The 20,259-nt window shown below is 37.1% G+C and overlaps 2 protein-coding genes across 2 annotated transcripts in view; one reads left to right on the top strand and one right to left on the bottom strand.

Annotated features, from left to right (window-relative positions):
* Nucleotides 1-9,961, top strand: part of STAB2 (stabilin 2) — a gene marked incomplete at its 5' end in the record, with an annotated part of 104,997 nt that extends 95,036 nt beyond the window's left edge. The window contains 10 exons of the mRNA XM_083365378.1: nucleotides 502-643; nucleotides 1,234-1,367; nucleotides 1,954-2,119; nucleotides 2,865-2,971; nucleotides 4,229-4,348; nucleotides 4,935-5,090; nucleotides 6,285-6,395; nucleotides 7,703-7,831; nucleotides 8,695-8,811; nucleotides 9,891-9,961. Of these exons, the coding sequence (XP_083221504.1) occupies nucleotides 502-643; nucleotides 1,234-1,367; nucleotides 1,954-2,119; nucleotides 2,865-2,971; nucleotides 4,229-4,348; nucleotides 4,935-5,090; nucleotides 6,285-6,395; nucleotides 7,703-7,831; nucleotides 8,695-8,811; nucleotides 9,891-9,941 (1,233 nt within the window). The 3' untranslated portion in view covers nucleotides 9,942-9,961. The remainder of the gene's footprint in view (nucleotides 1-501; nucleotides 644-1,233; nucleotides 1,368-1,953; nucleotides 2,120-2,864; nucleotides 2,972-4,228; nucleotides 4,349-4,934; nucleotides 5,091-6,284; nucleotides 6,396-7,702; nucleotides 7,832-8,694; nucleotides 8,812-9,890) is intronic.
* A 3,055-nt stretch (nucleotides 9,962-13,016) lies between these two features.
* Nucleotides 13,017-20,259, bottom strand: part of NT5DC3 (5'-nucleotidase domain containing 3) — a gene marked incomplete at its 5' end in the record, with an annotated part of 32,371 nt that continues 25,128 nt past the window's right edge. Inside the window, 5 exons of the mRNA XM_083365700.1 lie at nucleotides 13,017-14,819; nucleotides 16,675-16,739; nucleotides 17,501-17,641; nucleotides 18,398-18,484; nucleotides 19,608-19,689. Coding sequence (XP_083221826.1) covers nucleotides 14,558-14,819; nucleotides 16,675-16,739; nucleotides 17,501-17,641; nucleotides 18,398-18,484; nucleotides 19,608-19,689 — 637 coding nt within the window. The 3' untranslated portion in view covers nucleotides 13,017-14,557. The remainder of the gene's footprint in view (nucleotides 14,820-16,674; nucleotides 16,740-17,500; nucleotides 17,642-18,397; nucleotides 18,485-19,607; nucleotides 19,690-20,259) is intronic.

Below are 20,259 nucleotides of genomic sequence, written 5' to 3'. Positions count from 1 at the left end.
ACAGCAAAGGTGAATAAAACAATACAGATAACAACTCAGAACTTTCTCTAGACATGCGCAATAAACAGACTGAAACCATAACATAGCTAGTCATATGGGATTCACTATGGTTACCAGATAAGTTATCACAACAGGTGCAGAGAACAGGGGAAAATGTACAGTTAGAAATGAACTTTTCTGACGAACATAAAAAAAAACGTGCAGTGACAAGCTCTAGTGACTTGTAATACAATAGCAATAGCACTTAGACATATATACTGCTTAATAGTGCTTTACAGCACTCTCTAAGAGGTTTACAGAGTTAGCATATTGCCCCAACAATCTGGGCCCTCATTTTACCGACCTCGGGTGGATGGACGGCTGAGTCAACCTTGAGTCAGTCAGAATCAAACTCCTGGACTAAGCAGTGAGTTAGCCTGCAGTACTGCATTCTAACCACTGCACCACCATGGCTCTTATAAGTCTGTTAATATACTCAGTTATACTAAAATTTCCTTTCAGGATAAGCGTAAATGTGAATGTAATGAAAACTACATTGGGGATGGAATTGATTGTGAAGTAAGTCAACTGCCAGTGGACAGATGTTTACAGGACCATGGACAGTGCCATGCAGATGCTAATTGTGCCGACCTCCATTTCCAGGGTCAGTCTTCTAATTTAGAAATAGTTGGAAGCAACTTGTCTATGCTTCTTAATGATGCTGAATCTGAGAATTCTTTACAGTAAAATGGTGGTTCTAATACAAAATAATGATTGTCAATCTTTATAGATATTTTTTAAACAATAATTTGGTGACTTCGACAACTCAGATCTACTCTGCCGTAATTCATGATAGTTCCATGTGTGTATATGCATATTACCAAAAATATTCAAAACAAAAATATGACATTCAGGTATAGAATCTGCACCTTGTTACAACATGAAAACATAAGAATTTGTTACAAGCATGTCTAAATATGCACCAAGTGTGTGCATCAGTCATGAATATATCAAGACTAATGAATTACTGTATTATCTGCATAGATATTTGAAATATCAAAGACAGTCAATATTTTGTATGATCATATTATCAGGATATTCTGAAACTGGTATGAAATAGGAAATTGTGCAAAGGAAATACTTCATTTTATTGTCTTTACAAAGCACCACCATTTGTATCTGATCTTTTTTAGTTTTCTATAAATCACTATGTCTGGAAACCCCTAAATATTTTTGCATTTTTCTTCTTTGCAGATGCTACAGTTGGTGTTTTTCACATACGCTCTGCAAAGGGGCAGTATAAATTGACTTTTGCTGATGCAAATAAGACTTGTGAAGATGAAAGTGCTACAATAGCTACATACACTCAGCTCTTATATGCTCAGAAGGTAAGGATGCTTATTTATCCTAGCCAAGAGGGAAAATATGCATGGTATTGGACGAGAAGCAAAATGTTTTCAAGGCAAAAAACATGAAATTCAGTTGCCTTTTAAACATCATCTTTGGGACAACCATGACCTGGATGGTTGAGAAACTCCATAGACATCCAGGATACAAACGTTCTTCTGTAAAGTATGAACCATTTGCAGCCAGTTCTGTGGAAAAATCCAGACTTCTAGCGTATAACAGCCACAGACTGCCAACCAGAGTTGGGATAGAACTCCAAGTTCTATTTGGAAAAATGAGGCAATCTGTCTTTCATATTGTTGTTGTGACTCATCTACCCTGCTGAAGCTTCAGAGAATGCCCCAAGGATTCTATAGATATCAGAGTTCTCTGGTCAGCAGCATTCTCACTAATGTAACCATCATGTGCATGTTCATGCAGTAGGAACTGCTATATTCATTTTGTCTTCCAGTGAAAGCAATTTATCTTCCAATATTTAGTATGTTGGATAAGCCCCATAGCTTTAGTTTAAGATGGTTATTCATTTTCTTTTGTTTCATGATTGTATTCCTTATATGTTAACAATAGGCCAAGTATCATCTGTGTGCTGCTGGTTGGCTGGCTAATGGAAGAGTCGCATATCCAACAGCTTTCTCTGCCCCAAAATGTGGTGGAGGAGTTGTTGGCATTGTTGATTACGGAATCAGAGTCAACATGACTGAAACCTGGGATGTTTTCTGTTACAGAGTCAAAGGTAAAAATAGAAGAATATTGAATTCTCAGAATCTGTCATCTTGGCTCTAGACCAGATATGTCAAACACAAGGCCCGGGGGCCAGATCCAGCCCGTGAAGTGGTTTCATGCGGCCCACGAAACCATCCTGGAAACAGTGAGGGAACGGCCCCCACTGCCTTGGCCCTGGCCCAGAGACCCTCCCTCTGCCAGAGACCCTCAGATCTGTCCCACTCCTGCCCAGGCCCCCATAGGCACCCTTGATGCCAATGATGTAGAGCTGGCCATGCCCACCCAGTAGGCCATACGCACTCTAGCCACGCCTGCCCAGTAGGCCACGCCCACCCAGGCCACACCCAACCAGCCCCCTGACGGCAACCGCAATGCTGATGCGGCCCTCAATGAAATTGAGTTTGACACCCCTGCTCTAGACTCAACTCATTCAGGTCTGAATTAAAATGTTTGTAGACCTGGGACACTTTTATGATTGTAGCAGTCTCGGGGAGATCTATAGACCAAGCTTTGCATTTACATTGTATTTAAGCATATCACAGTTATAAGCAATTTTTAAATGAGAAACAATATGTAAACATTTTGATAGGTATAGGCCCTATTAAATAATTATGTAATTCAGATTGCAGAGAAATTCATTCTTTGTAAGGCTGAGAACTTGGCAAGTCTTGGGGAAAGGGCCCCCTATTCCTAATAGATATTCATTTTCCTGGAACCATATCAGTTTCCTATTTAAACTCTTTGTTGTTTTATAGATGTCAGTTGCACTTGTAAGACTGGTTATGTGGGAGATGGAGTTACATGCAGTGGAAATTTGCTTCAAGTCCTTTTTACATTCCCAACATTTACAAATTTTCTCTCGGTGAGTCATAGAAGCAAAGCTTTTTCTCCCCTAGAAAGCAAAAGAACACATTTGAAAATCTTTTTTCCCTATGATGTTTTAATTATTTGAATCAGTTATTTGTTTAAAAGGAGCAATAAATGTGATGTAAACCATCTGTTATTATAGTTGAAAATATTGTAACTGTTGGAGATGCCAGGTTTTATCAATGGACTCGTCATCATTCAAGGTCAAGAAGATATTATTGAAAAAACACCTGCTTTCAATTTCTTTGTTTTTATCAGTGTTTGGAAACAATGAAAAGCCAACTATAGGAGGGTCCAACATCAGTATTTCTTCCTCTTGAGAGGGTGGAGAAATAGGGCATCCTGTAGCATGTAGACAGCGTGAGATCCTGAGCTGCAAAAAGAGACATCCCTGCAGCCAGAAGAGACTTGGCCACTTTTCCCATGTTTTGCTTCTTCTATATTTCCTGCAAGCCTGCAATCCACTGGGGCTGCAGTCTCTGCTTATTTTATTCTTCCAATAGCAAGAAGAAGCCAGCAATCTGACTCCATTTCTGGAAGGTTTGCTGATGCTTCTTACCTCCCAGTGACTCTGCTTGAGCATAGTAGAAAACACAATCAATCTTGCAAGGTTATGTTATTATAGCCAATCTAAATAAAAGACGTATTTAGTCTTCCAGGGAGTTATTTCTTGGTCTGCTCTGCCTCTTGGCAGACAAAACTGCTGGTTGAATTCCAAAGAGGAGGAGGAGGAGGAGGAGGAGGAGGAGGAGGAGGAGGAGGAGGAGGAGGAGGAGGAGGAGGAGGAGGAGGAGGAGGAGGAGGAGGAAGAGGAGAGTGAGTATCAGGCAAGGCCTTCTGACCTCTCCTACAATAGTACAACAGCATAATATAGTTATCTGTGAAAGCAGCAGCCTGAACATACATACATGCCTTCTTTCCGTGGTCTTACTCTACTCCATTACAAGTGAGCAATTTAACCTTTCCCATTGCCCTTTCAGCAACTGTCCTTAAAAGCAGTTTCCCGTTTCTAAAGAAAAAAGCCAACCCTGATTCAACTCATTTATTTAAATATGCATCATTAAGAAATACAATTTGGATCCTTGACTACAAGAAGAATATGAGGGTTCCATAAAATATCTCTGAAGCATTGTTTGTTTATTTATTTATCATGCATTCTTTTCTCCTCTCAGGAAGTTAATTATTTTGCTAGACTCTTATCATAGCGGAATATGTCATAATTATTTACTATCACAATTTACTATCTTAACAGGAGATTTTCACTTATTCAAATACCTCAAGGAAAGGCCAAGAGTTCATGAAATACCTCACAAATCTCTCCATTAAAGCAACCTTGTTTGTACCAAACAATGATGGCTTGAGGAAGAATGAGGTAAATGGGAAAAAAATTGTGTTTTCCTTGCCAGCTCCAGAAGCTTAAATAGGATCATCATGGAAAGTAATGTTAATTTTTCTGTTTTAAAATTCTCATTGTTCCTAATGCTTATATCATCAATTTATGAAATTAAACCAGATATCTTAAAATTTTGCCTGCTTCTGGCTGTTTTCATAACCTGTTCCAACCTATGGATGAAACAGGTTGAATCTCTGGAGGTGATGAAGCAAATTTCAGATGAGATGAGATAATTAAAGAGTTTTTAGTTCATTTTTAGCCTCATCCCCCATCGTGATGCAAGCCTCTGGTATCTCCTTTAACATCCAAGAGGCTACTTGCTCCACCTAATTTCATTTTGTTTAAATTCTTTTAATTGAAATCGAACTCTTTTAACAGCAACTACCTGGATTTGTTTTAGACAGAGTAGAAAAGGTACTCCCCATAAACTTTATGGAGTAAAACTATTCATTTTTAGGAGCAAATGTAAGGAATCAACCCTGAATAAAAAATGGGGGGGAAAAGTTGTCAGCTGTGAAATGCTACCATTTTGATTGTGGACATTGTTATTTTTTGCTGCTTTAAGACACTCTCTGGAAGAGACATTGAATATCATCTAACCCAGAACACCACATATTATGAAGATTTGGTCAATGGAACAACTCTCCAAAGCAGAATAGGGGAAAATCTGTTAATTACACGCCAAGAAGAAAACCAGGAGCAGATTTCACTCACTAAAAAGGTAGATTATTTGTTCATCAATATGCTGCTCATAAGGGTACATCTTGATGTGCATTGTCTGTATTGCATTGATTTTTTTTCCTCCAAAAGAACAAAAACTGAGGAATTCTGATATGAATTGGACATGAATGAAAGTCTTCAGGTGGAGAAATAACCTTTCAAATCACTATTCTCCTGTTCTATCTACTATTCTTTTTCTTTGTAAATCTGCTCATTTTTTATTACCACTGGGCATCAGTGGCAGTCCTAATATTTTTTCTTTAAATTAAGCTAGTAGCTGGATTCTCCTAAAACTTTCTTCTGTATGATTTTGCATACACATGTCTCACTACATTCTTTTCATTGACTATGAAAACAAGAAGAGTAAAGAATTCCACTTTTCACTGGGTTTATCCACAACTATCTCTTATTTTACATACTGTATGTATTTTTAATGTATAATCTACGTGTGCAGTTCAGTAAATTAGCCTGTTTCACTTTAAAAGCTAGTATAGCAACCACTATATGTTATTTATCTGGATTAAATAACATGAGGGGGGAAATGGCATTTGCCCAACCAGTGATTTAGCTCTCTTTCTAAACTGAATAAGAGGCAACCGCAAATTTCTTTGTATGAGTATCCTCCTTGACCAACTGGGTCTGCTACTTCAGCGGAGGAAGAACTGAATCTTTTTTGGGATAATCTCCAACAGCACAAAAAGGGTGAGTCCTTTTAGACAGGAGTAGTATACATATACAAAGTAGATCACATACAAAAGATCTAAGCACTGAAAAGTAAACATTAATTAAGTTACACAGTTACTTAGTAAGGTCATATAGCAGGGGTGTCAAACTCAATTTCATTGAGGGCCGCATGAGCATTGCGGTTGCCCTCGGGGCCGGGTGGGTGTGGCCTGGGTAGGCATGGCTAAAGTGCGTATGTCCTACTGGGTGGGCATGGCCAGCTCTACATCATTCGCATCAAGGGTGCCTATGGGGGCCTGGGCAGGAGTGGGACAGATCTGAGGGTCTCTGGCAGAAGGAGGGTCTCTGGGCCGGGGCCAAGGCAGTGGGTCCGTTCCCTCACTGTTTCCAGGATGGCTTCGCGGGCCACATGAAACCACTTTGCGGGCCGGATCTGGTCCCCGGGCCTTGTGTTTGACACGTCTGTCATATAGTATATTCAACATGTTATGGTTCAAGTTGTTTTTTTCAGACAACAACCAAGTATGTGAATGGTAAAGCTATTCGTGAGTGGGACATTATTGCCTCCAATGGCGTCATCCATGTTATTGAAGCATCACTAAAGGCACCCCCTGCAACGTCTGTAAGTGTTTTGCATATGGAAATGTATTTTTTTGAATCAAGTGGTTTCCCAAAAACTGTGAATGAATATTTCTTTTGGAAACAGGCTTGCTGAAGTATGTCAAAGAAGGAAATATTGAGGCACTCAATCATTCTTTGCTTAGGTAGTATTTTTGGGCCATAACTCAGGATCAAAATAGCAACATTAGATTTTAATTAAAAACTGAATTTAAAATGGTAATGTGCTTTCTCATTACACACTAACTTTCCTCTTCTGTCATGTTAAAATTACTTCATCTTCTGGAAATAGTCTGATGGTCTTACTCAACACTTTTTGTATGGGGGAGGGAATATGCAGTTCTGGAGCTATAGGTTATGTGCCTTGAGGACATACAGATATGCACATTGCTATGGAAGAGCTCTTGATTCGGGCACTTACATCATCTTGAAATTAAAAAATGAAGAACCCATTGAATGCTCCAGAACAATCATGAAAGTACTTGGAAAACAACCCAAGTAAAACCACCATCTCCTCTTTTTGAATCTGTTTCATTAGAAGCATTTGTTGGAGCTATCAAGGTGCAGTGAACAGGTTGTTGATTTTACAAAATATTGTTTTCTTGTTATTTCTGTTTTCTCTAATATATATTCTTAAATTAGATAATATAGTACACATTTCCTATATGCATGTTTTACCATAGTTCACACTTAGACCTTCGTAGCAAAATGGCATGCAAAAAGAAAATCTGGTCTGCTTCTTGGCTTTAAAATGATATTTTCCTTCATCCTAAGTTATTGTACCAATTTCTGTACCACAATAAAGGTAAAGGTAAAGATTCCCCCGCACATGCGTGCTAGTTGTTTCCGACTCTAGGGGCCGGTGCTCATCTCCGTTTCAAAGCCAAAGAGCCAGCGTTTGTCCAAGGATGTCTCCGTAGTCATGTGGCCGGCATGACTAGACACCAAAGGCGCACGGAACGCTGTTACCTTCCCACCGTAGTGGTCCCTATTTTTCTACTTGCATTTTTACGTGCTTTCGAACTGCTAGGTTGGCAGAAGCTGGGACAAGTAACAGGCGTTCACTCTGCTATGCGGCACTCAGGATTCGACCCGCCAAACTGCCGATCTTCTGATCGACAAGCTCAGCATCCTAACCCACTGAGCCACTGCATCCATCCTGTACCACAATACATTTGGTCAATTTTAAAATACCATGTGATGTGATGTTCTACTGTGAACACATAGTAACATGACTCTCCCTCTAGAATTTGTGAAATATTTAATTATACTTCCTGCTATATCCATTTGCCTTCTTTATCTCAATTCAAGGCTTCTCTACATCCTGGAGCTGGTACAGGAATATTCTTTGCAATCATTCTGGTCATTGGAATCATCGCTTTGGTTGGATATTCATACTTCAGATTTAAGAACAGACCCATTCAATTCCAACTTTTCAGGGTAAGAAAAAGCATAGTAACATAAACAGACTTTTAGAACAGCCACAGTACATGGGTATATTTTTTTTTAATTAGGCAACTTTGATCATGTAAGGAAATCAAACACAAGAACTATGTGACAAAGCTGTTCCTTTCATACAAAGAACAGATTTATCTGTTTAGCTTCACTGAGTAGAATATGCAGAGAAAGAGAAAAAAATCTTCATCACTCCTGTTGAGTTTGCTGTGCTCTACTAAGGATGCTATTTCTGGTGACTATGGTCTAACACCAGACTGGATTCAACACTTCAGTCAAGATGGAATATAATCTAGAAGAGGACAAGCAAGGGACATAGAAGCACATGAGGCTTAGTTTAGCACAGTGATTCTCACCTTTTCTTTACCACGGACCCCCTTTAAATACTTTTTGTGGCATGGACCACCAAGATTTAATTCAAGAATTAAATCATAATATTTCCTCAAGCCTCTGCAAACACCTTGTGACATCATGCCCCCTCCCCAGTGATCCAGAGACCACAGGTTGAGAACCACTGATTTAGTGCATTCCTGATAATCAAACCCTAGTATTTAAATAACTTATAAATACAGCCATCATATAAGTTCTGACTTCCCTGTTTGCTTTGCTTTTTGCTATCTTCAAGTCATCTTGACTTCTGGCAACTGTTGGCCCTCTTTGGAAATGGCTTCCCATTGCCTGTTCCTATGACTGAGAGTGAATAAGCCACGCATCTGGTTTAAGCCAAAGGCAGGATTAGAATTCATATTCTATCAATTTCCTAGCCCAATGCCTTTAAGTACTACACCAAACTGGCTTTCTTTGTAATGAATCTGAACATAAAATATTCTTTTAAAAATATCACATAGGAAAAAGATGATATTGATGTAACTACATTGGACAAAGCGGCATCTACCAACATCTCAAATCCCAATTATGAAAACTCATCAGGTCTTCCATCAGATCCTCCTTATGATCCATTTTTGGTAAGTTTTTATTCTGATGAGGTAGGATTGTTTTCAAAATATGTCAGAAGCCAGAATTGGATTATAAAACAAAATATTGTGGTTTCTACTTAATTAACCACATGTTTTTATCTTCTTTTAGTAACAGAACTATCAGCACATTTATGAGTTTATTTTTGTATTTTTCTCCTTTTTGCTATCCCCTTTGAATTAGCATGTATTCAGGGCATAAGATGATACACATTCATATAACAAAACTGTATCTATGACAACATCACAGCTAATCTTAAGCATCTATCTCTGACATTTAGCTTTCTACATATAATTTTTAAAATAGAAAATCCATCAATAAATTGTAATCACTGGATTCAAACAACCAAGAGATGGGCAACACAGCACTCCCTCTAGCAGCACCCTGGCTAGATAGGACTATATTTTTTAAGGATTGGCTCAATATTGCCTTAGGTTTCTGCAAGACAACTTCACAGAATTATCAGCTGTATCTCTGCACTTCTCAGGCAAGGCAGAAGGTCAAAGCATATGCCCAAGTCAAAACAACTTGCTTTAGGATCAAAACAACCCCCCTCACATTATATTTGATGCAATATTTGAACTCAACCATTCTCTCTCTGATAGTCTGCATCTGAAATACATCCTCTGCAACCTTGCTCTAATCCAGTCTGCTGCCTGAAATGATAAGAACAATGCTATCAACCCCATAGCCAGACTAAAGCCAACTTCACGTTTTATTACTAACAGAAGACCCTTCAATATCTTAGCAATGTTCCCTGTTCAATAACACCTGCTGTCTGAATAATGGCTTTCAGATCACCCTGCTCTGCAAATTACTAGAAAGAGATTTCTCAGCCAATGGCCCCATCGACAAGAGGCATTTACACACCTGGCCCCTTTCCAGCCTACTTTTGAAGTAGACAAGAACTTAACTGCTTAATCAGGTCTTTAAGAGCACTAATTAAAAACATTTTTAGGGTGACAGTAACACCCCTGTTCTTTCATTTGTAATATATTGCCAACTACTTTGCCAGTAAATGTTGAGAGCATTATTTATAAATACTGACTATAACCTTTTTAAAAAACAGGTTTCCGATGAGCAGCAGTTGGTGAGCAGTGATTCTCCCCATGATTTCTAATGCCTTCACTAGAGACATAGTTTTACCACTGGACAATGAAGACACATCTGGTTCAGGAAAGAGTCATTGAAGAACACAGAAAATTCCTTAAAAAACTGAATGTTGCTTAATTTCATTAGGAAGTAATTCTGTCATTTTTAGTTATGCAGATCCTAAAATCACTGTTTTCCTTTTTTCCTCTTCTTCCCTGTCTTCCAAAAGTCATTAATCTTACAAAACAGTATTTTATTTTGTAAAAAAAAACAACAACTGGGGATAGCTATGATGTTTGGGTTGCTACAAACGTGTCATTAATGGAATGATATTATTTTTTTTAAAAAAAATCTAAATGTTTTAAAATGACTTACTGCATATTACACAAGTAGGTAGCATAATTTCCAGGTTGTTTTAAAAATCGCACATTTGTAATTTGTGTTTGTAACACGAATAGTAGCAAGGTTGGATAAGCTGCTCTGAAAGTATTAAAGGTTATATTTTATAATAGTACAATCGTAATTGTAAGATTTTTATGAGAGATTTCAGTAAAACAGGGTTTCAACCTTTCTACATGCACCCATGCAAATCATCACCAGGACACCTTACTTCCATCACACCCATATAGTACACTAATTTTTATGTCTTATTTTTAACGCGTCACCTCTCTTTTTGAGGATAAAAAGAGGGCCACTGTTGTTTGCAATTGATTCTCATTCATAAACCACCCAATATACTCATTTTATATTCAATCCTCATTCATTTTTCATCTTCATTCTTGATTCTATTGGTTCTAGTTTTACCACACAAATATAACCTTTGGTTTGTTTTTTCCTGTGAACAGAAACACACGCATCATGGCTTCTTTTGATGAACATTAATTTCTTGAAGGACACAAATTATACACTTGCTAGTACCTATGTAGCATTTCTCCATTCTCCCATCTTTAAAAAACATGATACCAAGCTAGACAAATTCATCTGCTTAGTCTAATTTTCATCTTGATGGATAATACACTTACATAGATATCCAATATTAAACAAAATTACTATATTGTGCTACCAAGGAGAATAGTTTCTTTTCCCAACAACTACTATTTCAAAGGCTTTTTCTATAAGCTTTGAGAAGTGTCTCATCCATCATACTTACATTAACAGTTTATTTTAGATAACAAAACTACTTTAACAGCATTGGTAAGAGAAATAAAAACATGTGCTAGTTGTTTATAACATCCTTGAAAGCAGCAATTTAAAGAAACATGTTTGCACCCACTCTACTTGTAGAATTTGCTTTTACTAATATTTGTAGAACTCACTCATATTTACTTTTGGTACTTTATTGAAATAGACACATTATCAAAATCATCAGCTATAAATTCAGTTTACATATTCCCCACATATTTCCTTCAAATATACGATGAATGTTTTTACTAAAGAGGCCTTTTCCCTCCCCTGCCACCTTCCAGCTTTCTACCTGAAAACCTCGTATTGAATTCCATCCTAATTGCAATAAATGCCTGTAGTAAAATATTTATTGGTTTGTAAGTTAAGAATGCTGTATTATTAGAAAATTATTTCTGCATGTATGGAAATATTTTTCCAATAACAAGTTTCAGCATATGGATCAGATGTTTTTCTTGTTGCCTTCAAATTGTTGACAAATGAGCATGACTCACTTTTGTTATTCAGGTGGAGCACACTGACAAAAGTCTACAACAAGCAAAGTAACTGCAAGTGAGAAGGTTTAGGATTTAAATGTGTTTTAAAATTTCAAAATTACATCAGGATAAAGACACCACAGTTGAAGCATTCATAACATTCTCTTACAAGTATTTTGCAGCTATGTAAGCAAAGGCTCTCCACAGTCACTGTTCATGCACTTTTTTTTTTTACAATATTTGGCATTAAAAAAAACCTGTAGCAGCAATTAGTACTTTACACAAGGAAATAAAATTTTATTCTGCAGTAAAATAACCCTGCTTTAATAGCAGATTTCAAAATGTTTAGCATGTTGAGCAGGAATGCTCAAAATTACTAGGTTCACAGGACTTGATAGCATATGCTAATACAAGAACAACTAAACTTCAGAAGATTTTACACTAAGCCTAATTTTCAGAAACTGTCCTAATTTGACTTTTTAATATTGTGAACAAATATCATTCAGAAAATCTAGGAGGACTGATACATACCGTTCAAGTAATGTCAAGCTTTGAACTTCCAGTTTGTGCCTCCAACACTGGAAGTTTTTAAGAAGAGACTGGACAGCCATTTGTCTGAAATGGTATAGGGTTTCCTGCCTGAGCAGGGGGTTGGACTAGATGACCTCCAAGGTCCCTTCCATCATCATCATCATCATTTCTGTCCTTTAGGCTTTCCACTTAGCCTTCTATTGTTAAGTTAAAACAATTAGGCAACAAAATATGAAGGTAAACAGCGTTTTGATAATATTTGGATAATGACTCAGGTATTATTCTTTCCTTGAGTCAATCAAAATCATGCATTCCATATCAATATTTTTCTATGTGTACAATGTGTAAAACTGCAATAGGACTGTATGGTGAGCTCCTCAGTAAATAACATGATCAAACTGGACAGATGTCAAAAAGATGGGGACAATCTATGAAAACTTCCCACTGAAAATGGAGCTTTGGGGAGGAAGACTTGGATGGTTGAGTCTCTATGAAATGCCTATGGAAAAAAATGAACCCTTGCACTAAATGAGGACTTATTATTTTTCATAACCTTCTGCACATCTTATTTAATACTGTAGTACAGTAGACCTTTACAACATGACCATTGAATATCTGGTTACAGGAACTGCTATAGTAGTAAAAATGTAATATTTTTAAGGGTTATTTGTTGAGGATTTAAGCCCCTAAAGCAAAGGTGAAACCAGGAAATAACTCACACATCTTGAAAATCTGTTCAAGACATGTATTTGGAACCAAAATGGAATAATGCCAACTACTGCTTTTAATATATATATATATATATATATATATATATATATATATATATATATATAATATAATATAATTTCTTTCTACAGAGAAGCGCTTTTGCAAACTTGAAGCATAGTATTTATGTAAACAGCATTGGGGAGCCAAATTATTTCCTAAAATAAATGTAGAATAAATTCTGGCTACATTTTGAATAGCTTCATAAAATACATGAAGTTTTAATATATATTTTAAGGAATGATTCAAGATTTTCAAAGTAGGTGGACTGCAATGCCCGTGAAAATTGCACTCTACTGCTTAAAGCATTTTAGAAATTTCTGGCTCATTTAAAAACAACCAGAATTCCAAATTAAACAGTTTTAAGACTGAATAATTTCTTTATATACCAGTAACCATTGGATTTAAACTGGTAGATTATCTATTAACTTCTACCATGTAGTTTTTAATGGCCTATCAATAGCTTTTAGAAAAAGTTGTGTTGTTCCATTAGTTGAAATACTGGTAGCTTACTAGGAAGGGGATTGTTAGTTCAAAGCTCTTGCTATATTGCTGTTTCATTATCCTCCTAGAAATAATGTTAGTATTTATACATAGTTTGACTGTTGAGCTCAAGATGTGAATAGCAGTGGGACTTACTTAAGTACAGTGTGGAGAACTGGCTTTAAAACCCTCAAACATTTAGCCTTTATACTTTTTAAGTGTATGGGAATAAGGATTAAAAAGAGAAAAAATCTTCACCTTTTTTAAAAATTGTAACTGTTTCACTCTTATCATGAAGACAGGCCAATACTAAAATATTACTGTGTTCAAAGTTACTCCCAGGAAAGTAAGTACAGTATTGCAGCCTCAATATATAAAATACCGTTCTTAAAGAACATGATGGCATTCTACTGAAGTGCCCAGTGCTATAAGGCTTTATATCTACCATTAATTCTTCATACAGAGCTCTTATATTATAAAGATGTTCACTTTGAACACACTTTAGTAGATGTATTTTTCTGTTTCTACACAGAAACAGAATTGTAGTGTTTCTACCACCAATTTTACTAACTATCCTGTCAATTTTCATTGGCTGGAAATCTCTATAATGAAAACTTTGATTCGTTCAATACAAGCAATGTAATCTGGTTTTCTACTTGCAGCTTTTCCCGGCTAAGGAAAATAAAAGTCTGTGAAAAAATAATGGCTGAGTGCTGCATGGACTTAAATCTCTCATCCACTAAAAAATATTTTCTAATATTCTGATTTAAAAAATAGCAGTTGCCCAGCTCTGCCTGGATTTGAAACCTTGAGGAGATTTTACATTCCTTATAAAGTATAATAGTAACTGTGCGTTTAGCTGAATATTTAAATCAAGCCCAAATTTCAAGTAATGACCTCTGGTTAGAGCATATAAGACAAATATTATGAGCTGTATGTAAATTTATGTGCAAATGATTTTCCATTCCAGCCAATATTCAACTGGAGGAAAGAATCAGTTCTTAGTGCAACCATAGTTTTATCTATTCTCACTACAAAAAAATGAGAGAGCCGCTGGATAGACACTTTTGCTCCATAGCGTGTACAACAAGAACCAATTACTATAGAGAAAGTTGCTCTTACAATAAATATTCTTTAAAAAGCCACCATGTAGTAATATGGTAACTGTTACATTACCAAAAAAAAACCTGGGTGTGTGTGGAGGTTATTTGATCTGAATCATGTCCTGAAGAAACGGTATTCTGAACGTGCCCGTGCACAACTGGTCAGACCACATTGGAAGTTCATGCTGCAAAGGGGTCCTTCGTGGATAGAAGGTGTAATCATGGTCATAGTTCAGTAGGCAACTCAATGAAGCCATGTAGATATCAGCAAAGCGAGATAAGCGCCTTAAGAAATAGGTGGGGTTTTGATCAGTCCTGAATAAGCTTCCGAACTGAGAGTTGAAGAAATTCCTGGTCATTTCTCTGAGGAGAAAAGGGGAGGGGAAAACATTTAGAACAATCAGTGTGTTACATGCCATGAAAAACCCAAAGGTGCTTTTTCAAAAGGCTTTCTTGGGTTTTTTTCTTTGAAAATATTTCACTTCTCATCCAAAAAGCTTCTTCAGTTCTTCAATGACAAGTTTTCAAGGAAAAACACCCAAAAATTCCAGTTGGCTTTTGAAAAAGCAGCTTTGGGACAACTATGACCCGGATTATTGAGAATCTCCATAGACATACCTTGAAAGATTTATTTTGGATCAGAGATATTTAGAATGTATAGGACAGATTTGTTTTTATATCAATAAGGCCTCAAAATCAAAGCTGTTCACTGAAGAAAGGCCACTCAATAAAGGAGACACACCCCCACCCAATCAGAACACCCCCACCATTCAAAACACACTCCAATCAGAACACACTTAATCCCCCACCCAATCAGAGCACACCTCCACCCACAGAACACACCCCCTCTGGCAGTTTAAAAAAGAGGAACAAACAGCCACTACCACATGCTTCTCCCAGAAGAAGGAAGCTGAAGCCACCAGCCTGATGATGACGGATGGGATTCCGTCGAAACGTTGCTCCTACACCTTTAGTTCTACGCGGGGAAAAAACCCGAATGACCAAAGATCCACATGTATGTATGTATGTATGTATGTATGTATGTATGTATGTATGTGTATACACACACACACACACACCATCTTTTCATTTATGCCCCATCTTTCCATTGGGAATTCAATGTAGGGTACATGGGGTCTCTCCTTATTTCTCCCCTACAACCACCATCCTCTGAGGTTTGGGGACAGAGGGGGTGCAAAATAAATTAGTGAATTACATAGTTGAATGTGGATTGGAAACTTTAACAATGACCTACCCTTGGTTGGCTTAATTTCATATCTTACTCTGTGATAGAATTTCTCACCAGCAAAAGCATCATGTAACCAAAAGCAAAGCTATACTCAATGCTCAATCACCTATCAAGAACAGATGAGCTATATGACAAATGAGATGGAGATAGACAGAGCCAGAAGACATACACATTTGAGTTATTTTATGTTTATGCCACAGAGTGCCCAGGGTCACACTCTTTGAGTTGGGTGGCCTTGAAAATACTTTGCAAGCAAGCTCCCTAATCTTCATAAGTAAAGGTAAAGGGTCCCCCGCACATGCGTGCTAGTCGTTTCCGACTCTAGGGGCCGGTGCTCATCTCCGTTTCAAAGCCGAAGAGCCAGCGCTTGTCCGAGGACGTCTCCGTGGTCATGTGGCCAGCATGACTGGACGCCAAAGGCGCACGGAACGCTGTTACCTTCCCACCGTAGTGGTCCCTATTTTTCTACTTGCATTTTTACATGCTTTCGAACTGCTAGGTTGGCAGAAGCTGGGACAAGTAACAGGCGCTCACTCTGTTACGCGGCACTTGGGATTTGACCCGCCAAACTGCCGACCTTCTGATCGACAGGCTCAGTGTCCTAACCCACTGAATCTTCATAGTTGTTACTTAAATTACATCAGATATGTTTTTGCAGTCTTATAATTAACGTTACGAGAGACAAAACTAAAAATAAAAATGTAGTTAACATTTTTAAGAATAACCATTCAGAATTCAATGGAGCTGAATTTCCTGTGCATTAATTATTGCTATTAAAAAATTATTAGGAAAATGAAGCAAATAAGGACTAATTTTATAACAAATTAATATATCGGTTCAATTTTTTTTAAATTTAGAATGTACTATATATGCTCACAAATAATTCAAGAATAACCCCCAAAACTGAGTTCAGTTTATTCTTGCATAAACTTGTACACAAGTATCCAATTTTAATATTTTAATATTTACCGCATTTCCTTTCTTTCCTTTTTCCACTCATTTAATATCATTTGGCAATCAGGATTCTTGTGAATCTGAAATGACATGATATAAATGATATATATTTGTGAGTTTTAAAATAGACCATATTTGGACACATTTATAACAGATGGGCAGGACAGATTGAAAAAGAAACATAGAGAAGTTTTATTTAAAAAAAATAGCCATATCACAAGCATACAGTGAAAGCAATATAAACGTATGTCTGCATTTTAATACCAGAACTGTGATTTGAACTTTATTATCATCACTAGGGCAAAAGAACATTAGGTAAAGATCCTTCTAATTATTAAGTGGGCATAGAACTGGGAACAAGAGGTTAATCTCCTATCTAGCCCATCTAGAGTTTACATGCATCAATTCTGATGGTTTCTATATTGTGTATTTTTATTTTAGGAGCCTTGGCAGTGGGCTAATGCCTCCTTAAGTAACACCAGCTGCCTGCAATTATTGCAGGTTCGCATCCCACCAGGCTCAAGGCTGACTCAGCCTTCCATCCTTCCGAGGTAGGTAAAATGAGGACCCAGATTGCTGGGGGCAATAAGCTGACTTTGTAATAATGCTGCTGGGGGGGGGGGGGGCGAAAGCCCTAATAAGCAGGCATATACATAGAATGAAGGCTATTGCTAAGCACATTTGATTTGTGCTTAGATTGTAAACTGCCCTGAGTCTTCGGAGAAGGGCGGGATATAAATGGGATTAAAATAAATAAAATAAAATAAATTTGCAACACGAGCAATGGGGGGGGGGGAACAGAGGTAGGGATGAGAAGAATGGAAAAAAGTAAAGAACAAACCTGCATGTGTTCCAGTAGTCCAGTGAGGGTTTGCAGCCAGGTCATAGTCTGAATATATTGCTCAGTATTCATGATCTTAATCTCTCTTCGTAATTCTGGAATAATTGCCCCTGTTCGCCAGCCGTGTTTTAAGGTCAGATCCTTTTTTGCCAACAATTATCACAAAAAAAGAAAAAAAAAGAAAACCATTTGTATTAATTTCATTTAAAGCATACTTTCTGTTCTTTCAGCTTAGATGCTATCTGAAGATATCTATACTTTTACATAAACGGATCTTAGTTATATCGTCATGCAATAATTAAAAGTGTAAAACACACCCATTCTAAACCAGGTAACCAGATTTGAGGGCAAAGGGTAAATAAATAAATAAAGCACAAATAATCAGATATTGTTTGGTCAGAAGAAAAAGGGTGAGTAAATTAGAGAAAGGAGTTTAAGATCAGAAAATGGTAAAATATTAACAGGACCTGCATTAAATAAATCAGGGAGATATTTTTCTCTTGCAACAGTTGGGTTAGCAATATTTAACAACATAAAAACAGTATAATCTGTACCGGCAGGTGCAGGGAAGGTTATAAGTTTGGAACTCTGAGCTCTATTTCAATTATTATTGCAGAAAGTGACTGCTACTAGGAAGAAACAGGCTGCTGAAAGCTGTATAAAACAAATTCAAAAAATATACATAGCAATAAGATAAGAGCCTTATGTTTTTTTCTGAAGACCAGACTAATCCTACTGAAGAATTTTCCCCACTTTTATTGCAAAAATGTGGTCCTTTGCCCTTTCTTATTTTTAAAGTAGCCCTCTACTATAATTAATAACATAATATATAGCTCATTCTTCTGGATCACACCAGCTTCATTTTTAAAAAAAATACACGGGGAAGAAAGTACTCACAGCTAGATCACTGTAAATATGATCACCAAAATATAAGACTTTGGAACCTCGCCAACCAGTCAGTTTCAGAAATTCATACAAGTTACCCTAAAAGAAAGAGGTGGGAGAAGGGAAGTAGTTACCAGCCAAATTTTGTTACTGTTGATCTAGAAATCTGATTTCAATGTTCTCATTAATACAAAATATTCCTTTAATCTATTAGCCCTGAGATTACATTGGTCTTGTTTTTATGGGTAAGATTGCCTAAATTAAGCTTCTCTCCTTTTAAAGTAATGCTTTAATGAATATTCTTAAGATCAACTTTGGGGACAGAGGAAAATAAGAAATATAGCTGTTGTCTAGACTAACTAGACAATATTTTTAGACTATTTTGTCTTCTTGCACATGCAGTTCATGAAACTCTGCAGAAGACAAGCTGTTCAATTCACATGGTACAATTTGAAGTGGTAACAGCTTTCTGGGGTCTCTGATCTTTTCCAGACCTTTGAATAGTATTTCAGAGACTTATCCTTTGACAATGCCAAAGGCTGAATTTATGAAAATGAAAGCAATTAATTCACAGTTTGTGTTATTCAAGTTTCACTGAGAATTAGTAATTCTGGACTTACTGTTTCAATTTACAGGCCATTATATTACAGTTCACGCTGATCACAGGAGAATTCAGCATAGCAAATCAGATCAATAATCTCTGTACTGGTTAAAATGAGTAACTAGTAGTGTTTAACAGTATTCAGACAGAAGATTTCTCCAATCTGAGGTCTGAATTAGAAATCTTTTTAAGGTAACAGAGTTCATTCGCTGAGCTACAGCCCTTTTTCCATGATTCATATTGTTACACTTTAAAATGAATAAAATAAAATAAAATGATTTCCTTTAGAAACAGCAAGGAAAATCCAATTTGACAGGGAATTAAATTAGTTTCATTTATTGCTATCTCTTTTATCTTTATGTTTCACAATGCATTATTTATTTATTTTTATCCCATCTTTATTGTTTTTACAAATAAATATCTAGTCAACATAGCCATTGTAACATTGTCAAAGCAAAAATAAGATTGCATACATATAATATAAAGTACCTGCAAATATGAAATAACCATTGTTTCAATTGTTTAGATATTCTGTTTTACTTTAGCATGATTGCTACCTGGTTTGAAAATACAGGTACATTTTAAACATGAAAAAAGAAAAAAAAGATACAACAATAATACCTGCTTGTAAATCTGGCCTTTCTGTAATTCATGAATTTTGTCCCAAAGCAAAACACCCCTTTCATTCACTTTGCGGAAAGGTCTAAAAAAAGAGAGGGAAAAAATCAGCAATTGGGGCCAGCTACACAGCTACACAGTGTTCCGTGCGCCTTTGGCATCTAGTCATGCCAGCCACATGACCACGGAGACGTCCTCGGACAAGCGCTGGCTCTTTGGCTTTGAAACGGAGATGAGCACCGGCCCCTAGAGTTAGAAACGACTAGCACGCATGTGCGGGGGAACCTTTACCTTTACCTTTACAAAGTAAAAAAAAAGATTTTTTTTAAAAGGCAGAAAGCAGCTTAAAGTGGCTGGAGCAGGTCAAAACACCCCTTCGCGCAGCGCTCATGGGCTGTATGGTGCTTGCTCTGCATGATGAAAAAGGGGAGGAGTTAAAGCAGCCCTGTCCCTCATTCAGAATATGCAAAAACATTATCCTTTTCCAATGCTCCTTGGACATATGGGGTTTACTTAGCAGTATGAAAACTGGGAAAGAAAGCAATCCCGTCCCTGAACTGAAGTATATACAAGCACCACTTTACATTATGCTTCTAGTCTGTATGGAGCTGGCTTAGCAGTGGGAAAAGGGAGGGAGCCTAAAGCAGCCCCTCCC

This window comes from Vipera ursinii, assembly GCF_947247035.1.
Source record: "Vipera ursinii genome assembly, chromosome: 6".
Taxonomy (NCBI): Eukaryota; Metazoa; Chordata; class Lepidosauria; order Squamata; family Viperidae; genus Vipera; species Vipera ursinii.
The sequence above is the reverse complement of the archived record's forward strand: the minus strand, read 5'-3'. Positions and strand labels throughout refer to the sequence as shown.